Source organism: Heptranchias perlo, chromosome X (assembly GCF_035084215.1).
Source record: "Heptranchias perlo isolate sHepPer1 chromosome X, sHepPer1.hap1, whole genome shotgun sequence".
In the NCBI taxonomy this organism is placed as follows: Eukaryota; Metazoa; Chordata; class Chondrichthyes; order Hexanchiformes; family Hexanchidae; genus Heptranchias; species Heptranchias perlo.
In genome coordinates, this window is record NC_090370.1 from 16845433 (window position 1) to 16870127 (window position 24695).

General features: G+C 47.9%; 1 protein-coding gene across 1 annotated transcript in view; it reads left to right on the plus strand.

The window, feature by feature from the left end:
- The window catches only part of LOC137307316 (sterol O-acyltransferase 2-like), a 182240-nt gene that overhangs the window by 136938 nt on the left and 20607 nt on the right, over window positions 1-24695 (plus strand). The window contains exons 7-12 of the mRNA XM_067976785.1: window positions 1226-1508; window positions 3116-3191; window positions 7232-7316; window positions 8561-8606; window positions 16799-16928; window positions 21378-21475. Coding sequence (XP_067832886.1) covers window positions 1226-1508; window positions 3116-3191; window positions 7232-7316; window positions 8561-8606; window positions 16799-16928; window positions 21378-21475 — 718 coding nt within the window. The remainder of the gene's footprint in view (window positions 1-1225; window positions 1509-3115; window positions 3192-7231; window positions 7317-8560; window positions 8607-16798; window positions 16929-21377; window positions 21476-24695) is intronic.

Here is a 24695-nt window from a genome sequence, read left to right on the forward strand (position 1 = left end):
GTTGGATGGGCCACTATTCCCCATCACCCGACTTGACCTCAGCTGAACTCTGGCCTGTTGCCGGGTTCAGCTCGTTTCCACGGCCTGGGCGTGCGCTGGGCGGTCAACGGCCTGGGATTGGGCGCTCTCTCCAAACCAGATAAGGGGAGCTGTGCGCTATGGCAGGCCTTAAATTCCGAGCTTTTTTTTGGGCGAGGTGTGGCCTGGAACAGCATCAGAAGGGCCTCCAACGCCCCCCACCCCCGCCACCCCCATAACAGCCCTGCTGCTCCAGAGAATGGAAATATTTTATTTCCCTGAGATAATTGGAAATGACCGGCTGCCGTTCAAAGCTCCTCAGTTCTGAAGGGCAGCCTGCGACCTCTGACACCCACTTTGTTTGGGTGGTCTTCAGGTAGGGCTCCTCCCAACACAACCCCTGGCAAATGACACAAGAAGCATTAGGATGTCACAGCCCTGCTGTCTACGTCACCTGTTTCAAGCAGGAGCTTCCCGAGGATGCTCCAGGAAATGGGTGACCAAACACACCATTTAAATGAGGTGTTCGGATGGTATATATATATATATATATATATATAGAATAACAGATACCCGGGAGCGAGTTACAGGCTGGAATCTAATCGAGGGATTCGGGGGGTTTATATATAGAATAACAGATACCCGGGAGTGAGTTACAGGCTGGAATCTAATCGAGGGATTCGGGGGGTTTATATATAGAATAACAGATACCCGGGAGTGAGTTACAGACTGGAATCTAATCGGGGGGTTCGGGGGGTTTATATATAGAATAACAGATACCCAGGTGTGAGTTACAGGGGGGAATCTAATCGAGGGGTTCAGGGGGTTTATATATAGAATAACAGATACCCAGGTGTGAGTTACAGGCTGGAATCTAATCGAGGGGTTCGGGGGGGTTTATATATAGAATAACAGATACCCAGGTGTGAGTTACAGGCTGGAATCTAATCGAGGGGTTCGGGGGGGTTTATGTATAGAATAACAGATACCCGGGGGTGAGTTATCGGAGTTGAAGGGATTTACATGTCGAATCCTAAAACTACCATTGTTTCTTGTTCCCATTTGTGTGTACACATTGACGGTGTAATTCTATAATCCCACTGTTCCAGTGGTTGGGCGTGCCCTGCCCGTGATTTTGTGACAACACCGAGTGTTTCTGGTATTCTGTTGAACGGAGAGATTTCACTTTTTTCCTTTCCCCTTTCAGGCTGATCCTTGAATTTGACCTGCTGGTTTATGCCTTTGGAAGGCTCCCAACAGCGTTGACTGTCTGGCTTTGCCTCTTCCTGTACACTCTTGTAATTCCATACAAAGCACTGAACATGTGGGGAAACTCATATCACTCAGTCAGATATCCTCGCCTCTACTCTCTGGTCCTTGGATTGGTGATTGCAGTGTGCCAAGCCTGTGTCCTTGGATTCTATCCCATCTATGCTGTTATTCAGTATGAGCTGCCTCCAGCCTCAAGATTCATTGTGATACTTGAACAGGTACGACCCACGTCTCGACAAGATTTACTGGTCTGTAAATACTCCAGGGGATTAAAGTGTCTCATCATCCCAAAGCTATTCGGCTTTATAAATTTATTTCCATCCGTAAATGATGGGGATTGTGTAGCACTGAGACTTACACACCAGGTACACACACTCACACACACACACACACACACACACACACACACACTCAGACACACACCGGGTACACACACACACACACACACACACACACACCGGGTACTGACACACACACACACACACACTCAGACACACACCGGGTACACACACACACACACACACACACACACACACACCGGGTACTGACACACACACACACACACACTCAGACACACACCGGGTACACACACACACACACACACCGGGTACTGACACACACACACACACACACACTCAGACACACACCGGGTACTGACACACACACACACACACACACACAGGGTACTGACACACACACACACACACACACCGGGTACACACACACACACACACACAGGGTACTGACACACACACACACACACACACATACACACACCGGGTACTGACACACACACACACACACACACACACACAGGGTACTGACACACACACACACACACACACACTCAGACACACACCGGGTACACACACACACACACACACACACACACACAGGGTACTGACACACACACACACACACACACCGGGTACACACACACACACACACACACACACACACCGGGTACTGACACACACACACACACACACACACAGGGTACTGACACACACACACACACTGGGTACACACACACACACACACACCGGGTACTGACACACACACTCACACACACCGGGTACTGACACACACACACACCGGGTACTGACACACACACACACACACACACACACACACTGGGTACACACACACACACACACACACACCGGGTACTGACACACACACTCACACACACCGGGTACTGACACACACACACACACACACACACTGGGTACACACACACACACACACACACACACACCGGGTACTGACACACACACTCACACACACCGGGTACTGACACACACACACACACACACACCGGGTACTGACACACACACACACACACACTGGGTACACACACACACACACACACACACACACCAGGTACTCTCTCACACACACACACACACACACCAGGTACTCTCTCACACACACACACACACACACCAGGTACTCTCTCACACACACACACACACACACACACACACACCGGGTACTCACACACACACACACACACACACACACCAGGTACTCTCTCACACACACACACACACACACACATACCAGGTAAATACACACACTGCTGACGTTGCCCCTCCTCGCCCCCAGTACTGAGCCCAATTGTTGCCCCTCCCTTGTCGGTCTCCTGAATTGGCACAGACTAGAAACTAAAACTGAGAGCTGGTGTTCTGCTTGGGTCAGTCCTGGAGCAGGTGGTGTATTCACACACTGATCCGAGAGAGGGGCTCTGAAGGGCTTTTTCTCCTCCAGTGCACGTGCACTCTTTGAGCAATGATGGAATCCTCGTGAATTTCTTTTTGAACAGATTCGCCTTGTGATGAAGAGTCACTCGTTCATCCGAGAAAATGTTCCAAAAGTGTTGAATGCGAAGCCGAAGGAAGGTAAGGATCGAACTCACTGCGTTCCACATGGTGGAATGAAGGTCACCGTTAGCTGGGATTCCATGGGGCCCAATCTTACCTCTGGGATGAGGCCTCAAATCTAGTTCAGACAGTTGGAGTCAAAACCTATGATCTGTTGGCTGTGAGGATCCTCAGTGAAATCAGGTCCATCTAGTGATGGGACAGTGTAGAGGGAGCTTTACTCTGTATCTAACCCTGTACCTGTCCTGGGAGTGTTTGATGGGACAGTGTAGAGGGAGCTTTACTCTGTATCTAACCCGTGCTGTACCTGCCCTGGGAGTGTTTGATGGGCCAGTGTAGAGGGAGCTTTACTCTGTATCTAACCCTGTACCTGACCCTGGGAGTGTTTGATGGGACAGTGTAGAGGGAGCTTTACTCTGTATCTAACCCGTGCTGTACCTGCCCTGGGAGTGTTTGATGGGACAGTGTCGAGGGAGCTTTACTCTGTATCTAACCCTGTACCTGACCCTGGGAGTGTTTGATGGGACAGTGTAGAGGGAGCTTTACTCTGTATCTAACCCTGTACCTGCCCTGGGAGTGTTTGATGGGACAGTGTAGAGGGAGCTTTACTCTGTATCTAACCCGTGCTGTACCTGCCCTGGGAGTGTTTGATGGGACAGTGTAGAGGGAGCTTTACTCTGTATCTAACCCTGTACCTGCCCTGGGAGTGTTTGATGGGACAGTGTAGAGGGAGCTTTACTCTGCATCTAACCCGTGCTGTCCCTGCCCTGGGAGTGTTTGATGGGACAGTGTAGAGGGAGCTTTACTCTGTATCTAACCCTGTACCTGCCCTGGGAGTGTTTGATGGGACAGTGTAGAGGGAGCTTTACTCTGTATCTAACCCTGTACCTGCCCTGGGAGTGTTTGATGGGACAGTGTAGAGGGAGCTTTACTCTGTATCTAACCCTGTACCTGCCCTGGGAGTGTTTGACGGGACAGTGTAGAGGGAGCTTTACTCTGTATCTAACCCTGTACCTGCCCTGGGAGTGTTTGATGGGACAGTGTAGAGGGAGCTTTACTCTGTATCTAACCCTGTACCTGCCCTGGGAGTGTTTGATGGGACAGTGTAGAGGGAGCTTTACTCTGTATCTAACCCGTGCTGTACCTGCCCTGGGAGTGTTTGATGGGACAGTGTAGAGGGAGCTTTACTCTGTATCTAACCTGTGCTGTACCTGCCCTGGGAGTATTTGATGGGGCAGTGTAGAGGGAGCTTTACTCTGTATCTAACCCTGTACCTGCCCTGGGAGTGTTTGATGGGACAGTGTAGAGGGAGCTTTACTCTGTATCTAACCCTGTACCTGCCCTGGGAGTGTTTGATGGGACAGTGTAGAGGGAGCTTTACTCTGTATCTAACCCGTGCTGTACCTGCCCTGGGAGTGTTTGATGGGACAGTGTAGAGGGAGCTTTACTCTGTATAGGGATAATGTTGTTGTTAAAGGCTGGCATTGTGTTTCTGCACCGTGACCTGACTGGTAAACCTCTGAAAGCTCAAATTCTGTCTCACTTCCATTTAAAGTCTGTTCTGCTGTTCATTCTGCAAGGACTCAGTGGCTTTCATTCATTAAGTTCACCAATCAACCAGCAATAACCCCTCCAATCACTAGAGTCCTTGGGTGAGGTGCTTTACCCAGTAACTAACCTCTGTGAACAGCGAGCTCTGCCGTTCGGCCCGTCTGATCACTCTGTTTGGTCTCAATTGTCTGAAAAGGAATATACCACCATCTGCTGGCATGAGAAGGTATTACATAGGTTCACATCGTTCACCTGACGAAGGAGGAAGCCTCCGAAAGCTTGTGAATTTAAAATAAAATTGCTGGACTATAACTTGGTGTTGTAAAATTGTTTACAATTGTCAACCCCAGTCCATCACCGGCATCTCCACATCAGTATTACATAGGAACATAGGAACAGGAGGAGGCCATTCAGCCCCTCGTGCCTGCTCCGCCATTTGATAAGATCATGGCTGATCTGTGATCTAACTCCATATACCTGCCTTTGGTCCATATCCCTTAATACCTTTGGTTGCCAAAAAGCTATCTATCTCAGATTTAAATTTAGCAATTGAGCTCGTATCAATTGCCGTTTGCGGAAGAGAGTTCCAAACTTCTACCACCCTTTGTGTGTAGAAATGTTTTCTAATCTCACTCCTGAAAGGTCTGGCTCTAATTTTTAGACTGTGCCCCCTACTCCTAGAATCCCCAACCAGCGGAAATAGTTTCTCTCTATCCACCCTATCTGTTCCCCTTAATATCTTATAAACTTCGATCAGATCACCCCTTAACCTTCGAAACTCCAGAGAATACAACCCCAATCTGTGTAATCTCTCCTCGTAACTTAACCCTTGAAGTCCGGGTATCATTCTAGTAAACCTACGCTTCACTCCCTCCAAGGCCAATATGTCCTTCCGAAGGTGCGGTGCCCAGAACTGCTCACAGTACTCCAGGTGCGGTCTAACCAGGGTTTTGTATAGCTGCAGCATAACTTCTGTCCCCTTGTACCCCAGTCCTCTGGATATAAAGGCCAGCATTCCATTAGCCTTATTGATTATTTTCTGCACCTGTTCATGACACTTCAATGATCTATGTACCTGAACCCCTAAGTCCCTTTGGACATCCACAGTTTTTAACTTTTTACCATTTAGAAAGTACCCTGTTCTATCCTTTTTTGATCCAAAGTGGATGACCTCACATTTGTCTACATTGAATTCCATTTGCCACAGTTTTGCCCATTCAACTAATCTATCAATATCGCTTTGTAATTTTATGTTTTCATCTACACTGCTTACAATGCCACCAATCGTTAGTAAGCCCAGGTTATTTGCCCAAATCCTCCCACCCCCATTCTGGTATTTAGTCTATTTATTTTTCAATGTGTTGTATAAAAACACTTCTTTTGGTTCCCTCTGGCCAACAATGCCTCTTCTCAAGGCATTTCTCTGGTGCTATTTTAACTCTGGTACCTCACCCATGTGTGAATCTAGCCAGTGAGTGGGAAAGCACCTCCGACCCCGACCCTGTCCTCAGTCGGTGTCCATATTTCACCTCTGACCCCGACCCTGTCCTCACCCCATGCCCATTCCTCACCTCTGACCCCGACCCTGTGCTCACTCAGTGTCCATACTTCACCTCTGACCCTGACCCTGTCCTCACTCAGTGTCCATACTTCACCTCTGACCCCGATCCTGTCCTCATTCAGTATCCATATTTCACCTCTGACCCCCATCCTGTCCTCATTCAGTATCCATATTTCACCTCTGACCCTGACCCTGTCCTCACCCCATGCCCATTCCTCACCTCTGACCCCGACCCTGTGCTCACTCAGTGTCCATACTTCACCTCTGACCCCGACCCTGTCCTCACTCAGTATCCATATTTCACCTCTGACCCCCATCCTGTCCTCATTCAGTATCCATATTTCACCTCTGACCCCGACCCTGTCCTCACCCCATGCCCATTCCTCACCTCTGACCCCGACCCTGTGCTCACTCAGTGTCCATACTTCACCTCTGACCCCGACCCTGTCCTCACTCAGTATCCATATTTCACCTCTGACCCCCATCCTGTCCTCATTCGGTATCCATATTTCACCTCTGACCCCCATCCTGTCCTCATTCAGTGTCCATACTTCACCTCTGACCCCGACCCTGTCCTCGCTCAGTGTCCATATTCCAGCTCTTTCCAGTAGTAATCAATTGACTGAAAGCAGGGCTGTGAGCAGCCACAGATCCATCCTTTCCCAGGCCCCGGGGCACTGACACTCTAACTGCTGCCATTATAACAGTTTTTACTTAGATGTAGAAAAACAATTGTGATAAATACAAGGAATACACCCAGGAAATTCACCCTACAGCTTACTGATCAACACAATCTCGTCCAGGGAGGCCAGTGTAAAAGGAACCCGACTACTGAGACTTCACCTTACAAAGAAAGGTCCTGGTGTGTGACAGAACTATTAAATAAATCTGACTGAATACCACGGTGGTTTGTAATTTGATTTAATTTTCTTCTTTTATTTATTAGGTGAAGTGCTTCAGATGCCAGAGTTCTCCAGTTACCTTTACTTCTTGTTCTGCCCCACACTAATCTATCGGGACTCTTATCCCAGGTACGCTGCCTCACTAACCACTCACTCGGTTACAGATGTCCCTCTCATTGAAGGGGACTTTGCTTCTTTCCCTGGGTTCCCCAGATTTCTTCCCGCCTCTCCTGTTGGGATCCACTCTTCAATTGTGAGCCAAACACAGGAATGTGCGGTCCCGAAACATTCCCTGTGGTCCAGCCCCAGTGAGGAGGGAATCGCCAATCCCACGGTCTATCTTATATCCCCTCTATCAGATGTTCCTCCAGGTACTTATCCAACTCTCTCCTGGATTTGCTGATAAGATCAGCCACTGCTGTGCTGGGCAGCCTGTTCCATACGTTCACCTCTCTCTGTCTAAACTGTCCTTTCACCCTCTGAACTTCTAGGTTTGTGGCTGTGCCTCTTGTACAATCTGTGGCTGTGTTATTAATGTTTATCTTCTCCATGTCCTTTATGATCTTGAATCTTTCTGAGCCTCTCCTCCCATGGGAACATTCCCTGTTTCTGCAGCCTCTCCCCATGACCCAGGGGCCTAATCCCAGCTCTGTATAGTTGCCCTTCACTGCCCCCTCTCCAATGCCTGGACCTTTCTCGTGATATGGTGCCCAGAACTGTACCCAGTACTCCAGGTGGGGCTGGCCAGCGCTCTGTACAAACTCAATCACTCCGAGATTTCTGCTCTGTCCCTCTGGTGATGGGGCCCAAGACCCTATTTGCTTTCTCTATTACTTTGCACTCTGTGCTGATGGCTTCAGGCGTTTATCCACCAGTATCCCAGATCCCCCTCCTGTGTCGTGTCCTGTAGAATAAGCTTACATCGCCACAGTTCATTATCCAATCCCAATCTCAGGACTTTACATGAGATCATCAGCAAGTGAGAGCCAGTGGGTTATTCGAGTGTGGACTGCATCATAGACAAGCCTGATCCTCACCGGACGTATACGCACTTTCCAGCACCAGGTTGTGCTCAGGAGCAGGACCCCTGGCTAATTCTCCCCCCGCTAATCCAGGGGGAATCTGAGACCGATTGTACTGCTCCTGGCACCAGCCCCACTGAAAGATCAGATAACTCAGGAAAGACCAGGCATCAAACCTGGAGCCTTCCTGGTCTGGGTGGCTCAGTCCCACACCACTTACTCAGGAAGTATGGGGAGCCTTGCTCTCTGAATGTGGAGATGTTCAGTATTGGAGATGTCACTGCGTTAAAGTCACTTTAATGGACAATGACTCTGTGCTTGAATCTCATCATTGCCCCTGTTTTATTGCAGAACCCCAAAGATCAGATGGAAGTACGTGGCACTGAACTTTGCTCAGGTGAGGATGATATCAGATATTTTCATCTAAATGTCTCATATCGTCCGTTGAAGGGGATGAAACGCAGGCGGATGGTCATGGGAGTCGGGGAGCTCCACAGGAAACTCCAGCCGAATTATATCGGCTCCCGGCCGAGCTCACGAGGACGGTTCATTTGTATGTTTGAGTTGGGCTCCCAACCTGTAGTGATCGCACACTGGTCACTTGCAGCGTCTTCATTCCAAAGTGACATTGGGCACCTGATATGGACAGGTGTTTTATAATTACTGGCGAGTGAGGGGAATATATCACAGTTCCATCACTTGCACCTTAGCAACAAAAGGGACACCTGTGGTTTCCTGACGTCCAGCATTTTTATGGGTGCGGGGATTTAACCTTTAAATGGCCGGAAAACCTGTTGAATTGATTGCAGCGGATTGATTGATTGTGAGGGGATTGATTGATTGTGAGGGGATTGATTGTGGGGGATTGATTGATTGTGAGGGGATTGATTGATTGTGAGGGGATTGATTGATTGTGAGGGGATTGATTGATTGTGAGGGAATTGATTGATTGCGGGGGATTGATTGATTGTGAGGGGATTGATTGATTGTGAGGGATTGATTGATTGCAGTGGATTGATTGATTGTGAGGGGATTGATTGTGAGGGGATTGATTGATTGTGGGGGATTGATTGATTGTGGGGGATTGATTGATTGTGAGGGGATTGATTGATTGTGGGGGATTGATTGATTGCAGTGGATTGATTGATTGTGAGGGGATTGATTGTGAGGGGATTGATTGATTGTGGGGGATTGATTGATTGTGGGGGATTGATTGATTGTGAGGGGATTGATTGATTGTGGGGGATTGATTGATTGCAGTGGATTGATTGATTGTGAGGGGATTGATTGTGGGGGATTGATTGATTGTGAGGGGATTGATTGATTGTGAGGGGATTGATTGATTGCAGGGGATTGATTGATTATGAGGGGATTGATTGTGAGGGGATTGATTGATTGTGAGGGGATTGATTGATTGTGAGGGGATTGATTGATTGTGAGGGGATTGATTGATTGTGAGGGGACTGATTGATTGCATGGGATTGATTGATTGTGAGGGGATTGATTGATTGTGAGGGGATTGATTGATTGTGAGGGGATTGATTGATTGTGAGGGGATTGATTGATTGTGAGGGGATTGATTGATTGCAGGGGATTGATTGATTATGACGGGATTGATTGTGAGGGATTGATTGATTGTGAGGGGATTGATTGATTGTGGGGGATTGATTGATTGTGAGGGGATTGATTAATTGTGAGGGGATTGATTGATTGTGAGGGGATTGATTGATTGTGAGGGGATCGATTGTGAGGGGATTGATTGATTGCATGGGATTGATTGATTGTGAGGGGATTGATTGATTGCATGGGATTGATTGATTGTGAGGGGATTGATTGATTGCAGGGGATTGATTGATTATGAGGGGATTGATTGTGAGGGGATTGATTGATTGTGAGGGGATTGATTGATTGTGAGGGATTGATTGATTGTGAGGGGATTGATTGATTGCAGGGGATTGATTGATTGTGAGGGGATTGATTGATTGTGAGGGGATTGATTGATTGTGAGGGGATTGATTGATTGCAGGGGATTGATTGATTGTGAGGGGATTGATTGTGAGGTGATTGATTGATTGCAGGGGATTGATTGATTGCAGGGGATTGATTGATTGTGAGGGGATTGATTGATTGTGAGGGGATTGATTGCAGGGGATTGATTGATTGTGAGGGGATTGATTGATTGTGAGGGGATTGATTGATTGTGAGGGGATTGATTGCAGGGGATTGATTGATTGGGAGGGGGTTGATTGATTGTGAGGGGATTGATTGATTGTGAGGGGATTGATTGATTGTGAGGGGATTAATTGATTGTGAGGGGATTGATTGATTGCAGGGGATTGATTGATTGTGAGGGATTGATTGATTGTGAGGGGATTGATTGATTGTAAGGGGATTGATTGATTGCAGGGGATTGATTGATTGTGAGGGGATTGATTGATTGCAGGGGATTGATTGATTGTGAAGGGATTGATTGATTGTGAGGGATTGATTGATTGTGAGGGGATTGATTGATTGTGAGGGGATTGATTGTGAGGGGATTGATTGATTGTGGGGGATTGATTGATTGTGGGGGATTGATTGATTGTGGGGGATTGATTGATTGTGAGGGGATTGATTGATTGTGAGGGGATTGATTGTGAGGGGATTGATTGATTGTGGGGGATTGATTGATTGTGGGGGATTGATTGATTGTGGGGGATTGATTGATTGTGAGGGGATTGATTGTGAGGGGATTGATTGATTGTGGGGGATTGATTGATTGTGGGGGATTGATTGATTGTGAGGGGATTGATTGATTGTGAGGGGATTGATTGATTGTGAGGTGATTGATTGATTGCAGGGGATTGATTGGTTGCAGGGGATTGATTGATTGTGAGGGGATTGATTGATTGTGAGGGGATTGATTGTGAGGGGATTGTTTGATTGTGAGGGGATTGATTGATTGTGGGGGATTGATTGATTGTGAGGGGATTGATTGATTGTGGGGGATTGATTGATTGTGAGGGATTGATTGATTGTGAGGGGATTGATTGATTGTGAGGGGATTGATTGATTGTGAGGGGATTGATTGTGAGGGGATTGATTGATTGCATGGGATTGATTGATTGTGAGGGGATTGATTGATTGCAGGGGATTGATTGATTGTGAGGGGATTGATTGATTGTGAGGGGATTGATTGATTGCATGGGATTGATTGATTGTGAGGGGATTGATTGATTGCAGGGGATTGATTGATTGTGAAGGGATTGATTGATTGTGGGGGATTGATTGATTGTGGGGGATTGATTGATTGTGGGGGATTGATTGATTGTGAGGGGATTGATTGATTGTGGGGGATTGATTGATTGTGGGGGATTGATTGATTGTGAGGGGATTGATTGATTGTGAGGGGATTGATTGATTGCATGGGATTCATTGATTGTGAGGGGATTGATTGATTGTGGGGGATTGATTGATTGTGAGGGGATTGATTGATTGTGAGGGGATTGATTGTGAGGGGATTGATTGATTGTGAGGGGATTGATTGTGAGGGGATTGATTGATTGTGAGGGGATTGATTGTGAGGGGATTGATTGATTGCAGGGGATTGATTGATTGTGAGGGGATTGATTGATTGCAGGGGATTGATTGGTTGCAGGGGATTGATTGGTTGCAGGGGATTGATTGATTGTGAGGGGATTGATTGATTGTGAGGGGATTGATTGATTGTGAGGGGATTGATTGTGAGGGGATTGATTGATTGCAGGGGATTGATTGGTTGCAGGAGATTGATTGATTGTGAGGGGATTGATTGATTGTGAGGGGATTGATTGATTGCAGGGGATTGATTGATTGTGAGGGGATTGATTGATTGCAGGGGATTGATTGATTGTGAGGGGATTGATTGATTGCAGGGGATTGATTGTGAGGGGATTGATTGATTGTGAGGGGATTGATTGATTGCATGAGATTGATTGATTGTGGGGGATTGATTGATTGTGAGGGGATTGATTGATTGTGAGGGGATTGATTGTGAGGGGATTGATTGATTGTGAGGGGATTGATTGTGAGGGGATTGATTGATTGTGAGGGGATTGATTTTAGGGGATTGATTGATTGCAGGGGATTGATTGGTTGCAGGGGATTGATTGATTGTGAGGGGATTGATTGATTGTGAGGGGATTGATTGATTGTGAGGGGATTGATTGATTGTGAGGGGATTGATTGATTGCAGGGGATTGATTGATTGTGAGGGGATTGATTGATTGCAGGGGATTGATTGATTGTGAGGGGATTGATTGTGAGGGGATTGATTGATTGTGGGGGATTGATTGATTGTGAGGGGATTGATTGATTGTGAGGGGATTGATTGATTGCAGGGGATTGATTGATTGTGAGGGGATTGATTGATTGCAGGGGATTGATTGATTGTGAGGGGATTGATTGTGAGGGGATTGATTGATTGTGAGGGGATTGATTGATTGTGAGGGGATTGATTGTGAGGGGATTGATTGATTGTGAGGGGATTGATTGTGAGGGGATTGATTGATTGTGAGGGGATTGATTGTGAGGGGATTGATTGATTGCAGGGGATTGATTGATTGTGAGGGGATTGATTGTGAGGAGATTGATTGATTGCAGGGGATTGATTGGTTGCAGGGGATTGATTGATTGTGAGGGGATTGATTGATTGTGAGGGGATTGATTGATTGTGAGGGGATTGATTGTGAGGGGATTGATTGATTGCAGGGGATTGATTGGTTGCAGGGGATTGATTGATTGTGAGGGGATTGATTGATTGTGAGGGGATTGATTGATTGCAGGGGATTGATTGATTGTGGGGGATTGATTGATTGGGAGGGGATTGATTGATTGTTGGGGATTGATTGATTGCAGGGGATTGATTGATTGTGAGGGGATTGATTGATTGCAGGGGATTGATTGATTGCAGGGGATTGATTGATTGTGAGGGGATTGATTGATTGTGAGGGGATCGATTGATTGCAGGGGATTGATTGATTGTGAGGGGAATGATTGCAGGGGATTGATTGATTGTGAGGGGATTGATTGATTGCAGGGTGTTGATTGATTGTGAGGTGATTGATTGATTGCAAGGTATTGATTGATTGTGGGGTGATTGATTGCGGGGTGATTGATTAAATATATTCGTTCATGGGATGTGGGCGTCGCTGGCGAGGCCGGCATTTATTGCCCATCCCTAATTGCCCTTGAGAAGGTGGTGGTGAGCCGCCTTCTTGAACCGCTGCAGTCCGCGTGATGACGGTTCTCCCACAGTGCTGTTAGGAAGGGAGTTCCAGGATTTTGACCCAGCGACAATGAAGGAACGGTGATATATTTCCAAGTCGGGATGGTGTGTGACTTGAAGGGGAACATGCAGGTGGTGTTGTTCCCATGTGCCTACTGCCCTTGTCCTTCTAGGTGGTAGAGGTCGCGGGTTTGGGAGGAGCTGTCGAAGAAGCCTTGGCGAGTTGCTGCAGTGCATCCTGTGGATGGTGCACACTGCAGCCACAGTGCGCCAGTGGTGAAGGGAGTGAATGTTTAGGGTGGTGGATAGGGTGCCAATCAAGCGGGCTGCTTTGTCCTGGATGGTGTCGAGCATCTTGAGTGTTGTTGGAGCTGCACTCATCCAAGCAAGTGGAGAGTATTCCATCACACTCCTGACTTGTGCCTTGTAGATGGTGGAAAGGCTTCGGAGAGTCAGGAGGTGAGTCACTCGCCGCAGAATACCCAGCCTCTGACCTGCTCTCGTAGCCACAGTATTTATGTGGCTGGTCCAGTTAAGTTTCTGGTCAGTGGTGACCCCCAGGATGTTGATGGTGGGGGATTCGGTGATAGTAATGCCATTGAATGTCAAGGGGAGGTGGTTAGACTCTCTCTTGTTGGAGATGGTCATTGCCTGGCACTTGTCTGGCGCGAATGTTACTTGCCACTTATGAGCCCAAGCCTGGATGTTGTCCAGGTCTTGCAGCATTGTGATTGATAGATTGCAGGGTGATTGATTGATTGATTGCAGGGTGATTGATAGATTGCTGGGTGATTGGTTGATTGCAGGGTGATTCATTGATTGCAGGGTGATTGATTGCAGGGTGATTGATTGATTGATTGCAGGGTGATTGATTGATTGATTGCAGGGTGATTGATTGCAGGGTGATTCATTGATTGCAGGGTGATTGATTGATTGATTGATTGCAGGGTGATTGATTGATTGCAGGGTGATTGATTGCAGGGTGATTGATAGATTGCAGGGTGATTGATAGATTGCAGGGTGATTGGTTGATTGCAGGGTGATTGATTGATTGCAGGGTGATTGATTGCAGGGTGATTGATTGATTGCAGGGTGATTGATTGATTGATTGCAGGGTGATTAATTGATTGCAGGGTGATTGATTGCAGGGTGATTTATTCATTTATTGCAGGGTGATTGATTGCAGGGTGATTAATTGCAGGATGATTTATTGATTGATTGCAGGGTGATTGATTGATTGATTGCAGGGTGATTGATTGCAGGGTGATTTATTCATTTATTGCAGGGTGATTGATTGCAGGGTGATTTATTGATTGCAGGCTGATTGATTGCAGGGTGATTTATTGATTGCAGGGTGATTGATTGCAGGGTGATTTATTCATTTATTGCAGGGTGATTGATTGCAGGGTGATTTATTGATTGCAGGGTGATTGATTGCAGGGTGATTTATTGATTGATTGCAGAGTGATTGATTGCAGGGTGATTGATTGCAGGGTGATTGATTGCAGGGTGATTGATTGATTGATTGATTGCAGGGTGATTGATTGATTGATTGCAGGGTGATTGATTGATTGATTGATTGCAGGGTGATTGATTGATTGATTGCAGGGTGATTGATTGCAGGGTGATTGATTGATTGATTGCAGGGTGATTGATTGATTGCAGGGTGATTGATTGATTGCAGGGTGATTGATTGATTGATTGCAGGGTGATTGATTGATTGATTGCAGGGTGATTGATTGATTGATTGCAGGGTGATTGATTGCAGGGTGATTGATTGATTGATTGCAGGGTGATTGATTGATTGATTGCAGGGTGATTGATTGCAGGGTGATTGATTGATTGATTGCAGGGTGATTGATTGCAGGGTGATTGATTGATTGATTGATTGCAGGGTGATTGATTGATTGATTGCAGGGTGATTGATTGCAGGGTGATTAATTGCAGGATGATTGATTGATTGATTGCAGGGTGATTGATTGATTGATTGCAGGGTGATTGATTGCAGGGTGATTGATTGATTGATTGCAGGGTGATTGATTGATTGATTGCAGGGTGATTGATTGATTGATTGCAGGGTGATTGATTGATTGATTGCAGGGTGATTGATTGCAGGGTGATTGATTGATTGCAGGGTGATTGATTGATTGATTGCCGGGTGATTGATTGCAGGGTGATTGATTGATTGATTGCAGGGTGATTGATTGATTGATTGCAGGGTGATTGATTGCAGGGTGATTGATTGATTGATTGCAGGGTGATTGATTGCAGGGTGATTGATTGATTGATTGCAGGGTGATTGATTGCAGGGTGATTGATTGATTGATTGCAGGGTGATTGATTGCAGGGTGATTGATTGATTGATTGCAGGGTGATTGATTGCAGGGTGATTGATTGATTGATTGCAGGGTGATTGATTGATTGATTGCAGGGTGATTGATTGCAGGGTGATTGATTGATTGATTGCAGGGTGATTGATTGCAGGGTGATTGATTGATTGATTGCAGGGTGATTGATTGATTGATTGCAGGGTGATTGATTGCAGGGTGATTGATTGCAGGGTGATTGATTGATTGATTGCAGGGTGATTGATTGATTGATTGCAGGGTGATTGATTGCAGGGTGATTGATTGATTGATTGCAGGGTGAACGGCCTCCTGCAGTTGGGACAAACATACCATATTAATTGGTTGCTATGACAATTTTTCGCCAGGTGATTGTGAGAAAATGTTTGCACCCTATTAATGACCTCATTTTGAACGCATTTTTCCAATGCAAATTAGGCGCGAATTGTCCTGAGGGTGGAGTGTGAAGAGAGATTGCTATAGCAGAGTCTCTGGCCAGTCGCTAGGAATCATGAGGTACTGTCTTGACAACACATCCCTGTTAGACCTTCACTCAACCCACTGGTTTGCCAAACTCCACACTGAGCATCGCTCTGATCGCCTAAAGGGTAAGAAGGCCTGTGACGTCCTGCTACGTGACCCTGACCCCGGGGTAGGGACTTCCAGCTGGGATAGGCTTAACAAATGGAAAGAGGTTAGGAGGTCAGGTAGCCCAGGAGAGCACTGAGTGCACAGACCAGAGCAACAAGAAAGGATGGTGAAGATTGAATTAAATGAAGGAGGGGGTGGTAGGAGCATCAGCTCATTGTACGTGTGAGATGAAAGAGGCAGAATGACACACAACCACTCCCCCCTCATAGGGTAGGTAAGGGGAATGGCTGCAGGGAGTGGAATGCCAGTCTGCTGATGGTACTTGCTGGAACTAAGCTCACGGTTTGCCTGTAAGTTCCTGATCTGTAGGAATGTCCCAATTGTGGTCTTTGTGTTCTTCACTCACAGGTCCTTGGCTGTCTCTTCTATTGTTACTTCATCTTAGTGAGACTCTGTATCCCAGTGTTCACCAACATGAGCAAACAGCCTTTCAGCATCAAGATGCTTATCCTGTCGATATTCAACGCAACATTACCAGGTACGGGCAGTGGGAAGGGGTGGGTCTGTTCAGGTACAGGGAGACCCTGGGCAAATGGACCTTGTGTGGGAAGGGTGGGTCTGTTCAGGTACAGCGAGGCCCTGGGCAAATGGACCTGGTGTGGGAAGGGTGGGTCTGTTCAGGTACAGGGAGACCCTGGGCAAATGGACCTGGTGTGGGAAGGGTGGGTCTGTTCAGGTACAGGGAGACCCTGGGCAAATGGACCTTGTGTGGGAAGGGTGGGTCTGTTCAGGTACAGGGAGACCCTGGGCAAATGGACCAGGTGTGGGAAGGGTGGGTCTGTTCAGGTACAGGGAGACCCTGGGCAAATGGACCTGGTGTGGGAAGGGTGGGTCTGTTCAGGTACAGGGAGACCCTGGGCAAATGGACCTGGTGTGGGAAGGGTGGGTCTGTTCAGGTACAGGGAGACCCAGGGCAAATGGACCTGGTGTGGGAAGGGTGGGTCTGTTCAGGTACAGGGAGACCCTGGGCAAATGGACCTGGTGTGGGAAGGGTGGGTCTGTTCAGGTACAGGGAGACCCTGGGCAAATGGACCTGACGTGGGAAGGGTGGGTCTGTTCAGGTACAGGGAGACCCAGGGCAAATGGACCTGGTGTGGGAAGGGTGGGTCTGTTCAGGTACAGGGAGACCCTGGGCAAATGGACCTGGTGTGGGAAGGGTGGGTCTGTTCAGGTACAGGGAGACCCTGGGCAAATGGACCTGGTGTGGGAAGGGTGGGTCTGTTCAGGTACAGGGAGACCCTGGGCAAATGGACCTGGTGTGGGAAGGGTGGGTCTGTTCAGGTACAGGGAGACCCTGGGCAAATGGACCTGGTGTGGGAAGGGTGGGTCTGTTCAGGTACAGGGAGACCCTGGGCAAATGGACCTGGTGTGGGAAGGGTGGGTCTGTTCAGGTACAGGGAGACCCTGGGCAAATGGACCTGGTGTGGGAAGGGTGGGTCTGTTCAGGTACAGGGAGACCCTGGGCAAATGGACCTGGTGTGGGAAGGGTGGGTCTGTTCAGGTACAGGGAGACCCTGGGCAAATGGACCTGGTGTGGGAAGGGTGGGTCTGTTCAGGTACAGGGAGACCCTGGGCAAATGGACCTGGTGTGGGAAGGGTGGGTCTGTTCAGGTACAGGGAGACCCTGGGCAAATGGACCTGGTGTGGGAAGGGTGGGTCTGTTCAGGTACAGGGAGGCCCTGGGCAAATGGACCTGGTGTGGGAAGGGTGGGTCTGTTCAGGTACAGGGAGACCCTGGGCAAATGGACCTGGTGTGGGAAGGGTGGGTCTGTTCAGGTACAGGGAGACCCTGGGCAAATGGACCTGGTGTGGGAAGGGAGGGTCTGTTCAGGTACAGGGAGACCCTGGGCAAATGGACCTGGTGTGGGAAGGGTGGGTCTGTTCAGGTACAGGGAGACCCTGGGCAAATGGACCTGGTGTGGGAAGGGTGGGTCTGTTCAGGTACAGGGAGACCCTGGGCAAATGGACCTGGTGTGGGAAGGGTGGGTCTGTTCAGGTACAGGGAGACCCTGGGCAAATGGACCTGGTGTCGACATGAACATATGAACAATGTCAGTAAAGGGAGGAGGAGGATGATAAGATGACTTGAAGCTGAACCCGAATATTATTGCCAGAATCAGTCAGCTGGGCCTGGACTCGGGTGAGTGGCCACTTGTCATTTGAAACTTGACATTGGTAAAACCCTCGAAGAGCATTGCTACACCAGTGACCACTTCAGCATTACCTATAAATCCACTGGGAAATAAGGAGGAGAAAGCATTTTTTTTATAACCGTGTGAATGACTAAGACAAGGGAGCAAGGTTTTGGGGAGGGAGGAGCAGAGAGGAAATTAAACAGGGCTGAAAATCCACAGCCCTTGCAGCGAACTCCCATTGGGTCTTAGCCTTCCCTCGGAGTTTCTGCTTGGCCATGTGGGGGTGGAGGGGGTGGGGCCTCCCAAGCCACGCCCCCCCCCCAGGTGTTCCTGCACCACAGCCTGGTGGACGGCTCATTCATTGCAGAGGTGAGGCCCACTTCAGGGTTCAGGCCTGGGACATGGCCTGGATCCCCCAAAAAATGGCTGAGTGTATTGTTCTTCTCAGCCCCCTTATAAAGGGGGCCCACGGCCACTGTTCATTGATGTCCCTGGGAGAGGGGCTCCAGTACATTCCCCTGAACTGGCGGAGTTTGTGGCTTCTTGCGGCAGGCGGGCACTGGAGATGTGCCCCTGGTGGTGTGGGCACCTGCCTGGGTGATTTAAATTAAGAAAGCTCCCCCTAACTCCACAAACTTAGACAGAGTCAGTGCCAGAGGCAGGGGAACTTACACTGGATGTCATCGAATAAGATATCATACCTAAGGAAATACCGCAAATCCATCACAGGAGGTAGAGCATTTTGTAATGTATATAACTGGGATAAGAGGTCTTGGGAAGAGAAGGAGTTACTGGCATCTTAAGCAAGTTTTGTGAAGTGCATTCTATCTGAGGCCTACAACTTTCAGTATCAGTAAGATGTGTAATACCTTTACCTTTTTTTTATTTGTTCATGGGATGTGGGCGTTGCTGGCAAGGCCAGCATTTATTGCCCATCCCTAATTGCCCTTGAGAAGGTGGTGGTGAGCCGCCTTCTTGAACCGCTGCAGTCCATGTGGTGAAGGTTCTCCCACAGTGCTGTTAGGAAGGGAGTTCCAGGATTTTGACCCAGCGACGATGAAGGAACGGCCGATATATTTCCAAGTCGGGATGGTGTGTGACTTGGAGGGGAACGTGCAGGTGGTGTTGTTCCCATGTGCCTGCTGCCCTTGTCCTTCTAGGTGGTAGAGGTCGTGGGTTTGGGAGGTGCTGTCGAAGAAGCCTTGGCGAGTTGCTGCAGTGCATCCTGTGGATGGTGCACACTGCAGCCACAGTGCGCCGGTGGTGAAGGGAGTGAACGTTTAGGGTGGTGGATGGGGTGCCAATCAAGCGGGCTGCTTTGTCCTGGATAGTGTCGAGCTTCTTGAGTGTTGTTGGAGCTGCACTCATCCAGGCAAGTGGAGAGTATTCCATCACACTCCTGACTTGTGCCTTGTAGATGGTGGAAAGGCTTTGGGGAGTCAGGAGGTGAGTCACTCGCCGCAGAATACCTAGCCTCTGACCTGCTCTCGTAGCCACAATATTTATATGGCTGGTCCAGTTAAATTTCTGGTCAATGGTGACCCCCAGGATGTTGATGGAGGGGGATTCGGCGATGGTAATGCCGTTGAATGTTAAGGGGAGGTGGTTAGACTCTGTCTTGTTGGAGATGGTCATTGCCTGGCACTTGTCTGGCGCGAATGTTACTTGCCACTTATCAGCCCAAGCCTGGATGTTGTCCAGGTCTTGCTGCATGCAGGCTCGGACTGCTTCATTATCTGAGGGGTTGCGAATGGAACTGAACACTGTGCAGTCATCAGCGAACATCCCCATTTCTGACCTCAAATTAGTCATATTGCTTCAGTAAATTTGAAGTATTTTGAAATACAGACTTGCATTTATATAGTGCCTTTCATGACCTCAGGATGTCCCTAAATGCTTTACAGCCAATGAAGTATTTTTGAACTGTTGTAATGTAGGAAATGCAGCCGCAAATTTGCACAAAACAAGGGGCTGGAATTTGCTCTGACCAGCGTGGCAAGGCCGTCTGCACATCCTGCGGACAAAGTACTTACCTCGTGGTCTCTGACATCCACTCGCTCCATTTTAAATTTTCTCTCAGTTCAGCGCTGTGATTTCAGCACACCGTCCTCTGTGGGAATGGAAGCCCCGCCCACAGAACCTGTCACAAAGAGAAGCCCCGCCCACAAGCAGGCAAGTAAAACTCATTCATTTAAAGTGAACTTGTCTCTGTTAGTGTAAATAAAAATTTAACATACCTTATTATAAAAAGCCAAGCAAATGATTTAATTTAATGAAACGTATAGAAGTTAAAAGTTAGAATTTTTTTTTTAAATTAATTTTTAAAACTTTTTTTTAACGATCAAAAAATATTAAAATAAGAGGAATTTGACATTCCACATTAAAACATTTTTTTTTTGTTGTTTTGCAGTCATTAACAGTCAGCTTTTAAATAGTAGTGTAGAGTAGTATTTTCCAGTGTACCTTTTGGTGGCGTACGTATCTCCGTTCTAGCTGGCCAGATGGGGAAGTTTACAGATGTTTCCTGATTTTATTGATTGTAGCGTATGTGGCCCTTTAACTCGTAACTGTCAAACCGCCGGTGAACCAATGGGAGCAAGTTCGCCATTTCGGGGTTTTACCGCGCACGTGCGCACCCGTGAACTTCTCAATCGATGCGCTGGCGGTCGGAGAGGGCGCCATTACGGAGCGGCGTCCTCAGCTGAGTAGTTTCTGGCTCGAGGTTTCATTTCCGGGATCAGAAACGGTGGGTTGTTGGACAGGCTGGTAACTGTTCCGATCTCTTCCCCCAGGTACCTTCCTGCTGCTCCTGTTTTTCTTTGCCTTCCTCCACTGCTGGCTCAATGCCTTTGCTGAGATGCTACGTTTTGGAGACAGAATGTTCTACAAGGTAACGGGCGACAAAATGGCGGCTCAGTCACGTGACTGAGGGCAGTGGCCAAGGCTGATGAAATGTAACTGACCGGAAATGACAGTCACACTGGTGACAACGAAGTCCATGGGTTCCTCGCACTTTTGAGGGTGGAGAGGGCAGGGGAGAAAGGCGTAAGGAGATGGTTTGTAGTTGAGAAAAGAAGCCGGGGATGACCTTTGCTCTCCAGGATGATCCTGGAGTAATGAGTGGTTTTGGCAGAGGGGAGCGAGGCCTGATAGAGCTTGATAGGCTCCTGCCAGATCTACCGATGCATGGCTAAACCAGTTGTGCACCAGTTACGCTCCAGTCTTTTAAGAATATTATTTTATGGATGTCAAAGCCAGCATTTATTGCCCATCCCTAATTGCCCTTGAGAAGGTGGTGGTGAGCCGCCTTCTTGAACCGCTGCAGTCCGTGTGGTGACGGTTCTCCCACAGTGCTGTTAGGAAGGGAGATCCAGGATTTTGACCCAGCGACGATGAAGGAACGGCGATATATTTCCAAGTCGGGATGGTGTGTGACTTGGAGGGGAACGTGCAGGTGGTGTTGTTCCCATGCGCCTGCTGCCCTTTCATTCAAGGCAATGATGCCAATGCAATCATCCATAATAAGGTGATGAATGGCAAGGGAGTGAATGAACATTCTGGAGGGAATTGTGGAGAGGGGCGGTGATTGTTGATAGCAGAATCCAAGGGGGCAGTGGTGGGTGGGGTGAGAGTGATGGGAAGGACATTGTTGGGATTCGCCCTCGGTGGGTGGGAGGTCGACGAGAGAGGTAGAGGGGTCCTTGGGGTTGCTGTTCGTAAGGGGGTAGCAATGCGTGCCTCGATGGGCTCCTCGGAGAGTGCCGAGAGAGGCATAGAGGGAAACTGTGAGCTTATCCAAGGGGGATTCAAACCTGGGATGGTGGTTGGAGAATAGGAAAGCAAAGGAGTAGTACTGGGGTGGGGTAGGGATTGGGGGGAGGCAAAGTCCAGAGAGCGGAGATATGAAAGGAGGCATGACTGGGTAATAGGGAGGGGAGGAGACAAGAGCCTGAGGGGTTAAGGGAAGAAAAGAGGGAGATGGAAGTAATGGGTTCGAATCCAGAACGGCAGCTAAAATGATCACATGAATGGACAGAGAAGGAATTCAAGTTTCATAGGCATGGAAAAGATTAGGAGAGACATGTCCTGGTCGTAAATAGAAGGCGGGGAGGAGACGATAGGAGAGGGTCCAAAGTTAAAGTCTGAGTCTGTGGTGGGATGAAGTTGACTTGTAGCCAGGGTGGAGTCAGCTCGGAGCATCGATAAACCGATGTACAGGTTCGGAGAGTTGTGGAGGGCGAGTGAATCCAGGAGCTGGTCGAGGGGCAGAGTATCAGTGGGTGCACTGCTGGAGGTTCTCCAGTGGAAACAGAGAGCTGAGGAGGAGTGGAGAGTTGACCAGGGCCCAGCGGTGGCCTCAGGTTATAAGAGAGCACACCAGTAGATCCAGTATACCAGTAGATCCAGTTATACCAGCAGATCCAGTATACCAGCGGATCCAGTTATACCAGTAGATCCAGTTATACCAGCAGATCCAGTATACCAGTAGATCCAGTATACCAGCAGATCCAGTTATACCAGCAGATCCAGTATACCAGCAAATCCAGTTATACCAGCAGATCCAGTATACCAGCAGATCCAGTTATACCAGCAGATCCAGTATACCAGCAGATCCAGTTATACCAGCAGATCCAGTATACCAGTAGATCCAGTATACCAGCAGATCCAGTTATACCAGCGGATCCAGTTATACCAGCAGATCCAGTATACCAGCAGATCCAGTTATACCAGTAGATCCAGTATACCAGCAGATCCAGTATACCAGCAGATCCAGTTATACCAGCAGATCCAGTATACCAGCAGATCCAGTTATACCAGCAGATCCAGTATACCAGTAGATCCAGTTATACCAGCGGATCCAGTTATACCAGCAGATCCAGTTATACCAGCAGATCCAGTTATACCAGCAGATCCAGTATACCAGTGGACTCTGTATACCAGCAGATCCAGTATACCAGTAGATCCAGTATACCAGTAGACCCTGTATACCAGCAGATCTAGATTACCAGTGGATTCAGTATACCAGCAGATCCAGTTATACCAGCAGATCCAGTAATACCAGCGGATTCAGTATACCAGCAGATCCAGTTATACCAGCAGATCCAGTAATACCAGCGGATTCAGTATACCAGCAGATCCAGTTATACCAGCAGATCCAGTAATACCAGAGGATTCAGTATACCAGCAGATCCAGTTATACCAGCAGGTCCAGTTAGACCAGCGGATCCAGTTACACCAGTGGATCCAGTTTACCAACAGATCCAGTGTACCAGCAGATCCAGTGTACCAGCAGAAGTGTGATAAGCAGTGGGAATAAAATCCAAGAACAGAGAGCAGTGAAGCCCAGAAACCCAGGAGAGGGTTAAAGATAAATCCTCGGCAGACACATGGCAGATGAAATTTAACACAGAGAAGTGTGAAGTGATGCATTTAAGTAGGAAGAATGAGGAGAGGCAATATAAACTAAATGGTACAATTTTAAAGGGGTGCAGGAACAGAGAGACCTGGGGGTGCACATACACAAATCTTTGAAGGTGGCAGGACAAGTTGAGAAGGCTGTTAAAAAAGCATATGGGATCCTGGGCTTTATAAATAGAGGTATAGAGTACAAAAGCAAGGAAGTTATGCTAAACCTTTATAAAACACTGGTTAGGTCTCAGCTGGAGTATTGTGTCCAATTCTGGACACCACACTTTAGGAAGGATGTCAAGGCCTTAGAGAGGGTGCAGAGGAGATTTACTAGAATGGTACCAGGGATGAGGGACTTCAGTTATGTGGAGAGACTGGAGAAGCTGGGGTTGTTCTCCTCAGAGTAGAGAAAGTTAAGGGGAGATTTGATAGAAATGTTCAAAATCATGAAGAAGAAACTGTTTCCACTGGCAGAAGGATCGGTAACCAGAGGACACAGATTTAAGATAATTGGCAAAAGAACCAGAGCGGAGATGAGGAGAAATTTTTTTATGCAGCGAGTTGTTCTGATCTGGAATGCGCTGCCTGAAAGGGCGGTGGAAGCAGATTCAATAATAACTTTCAAAAGGGAATTGGATAAATACTTGAAGGGAAAACAATTACAGGGCTATGGGGAAAGAGCAGGGGAGTGGGACTAATTG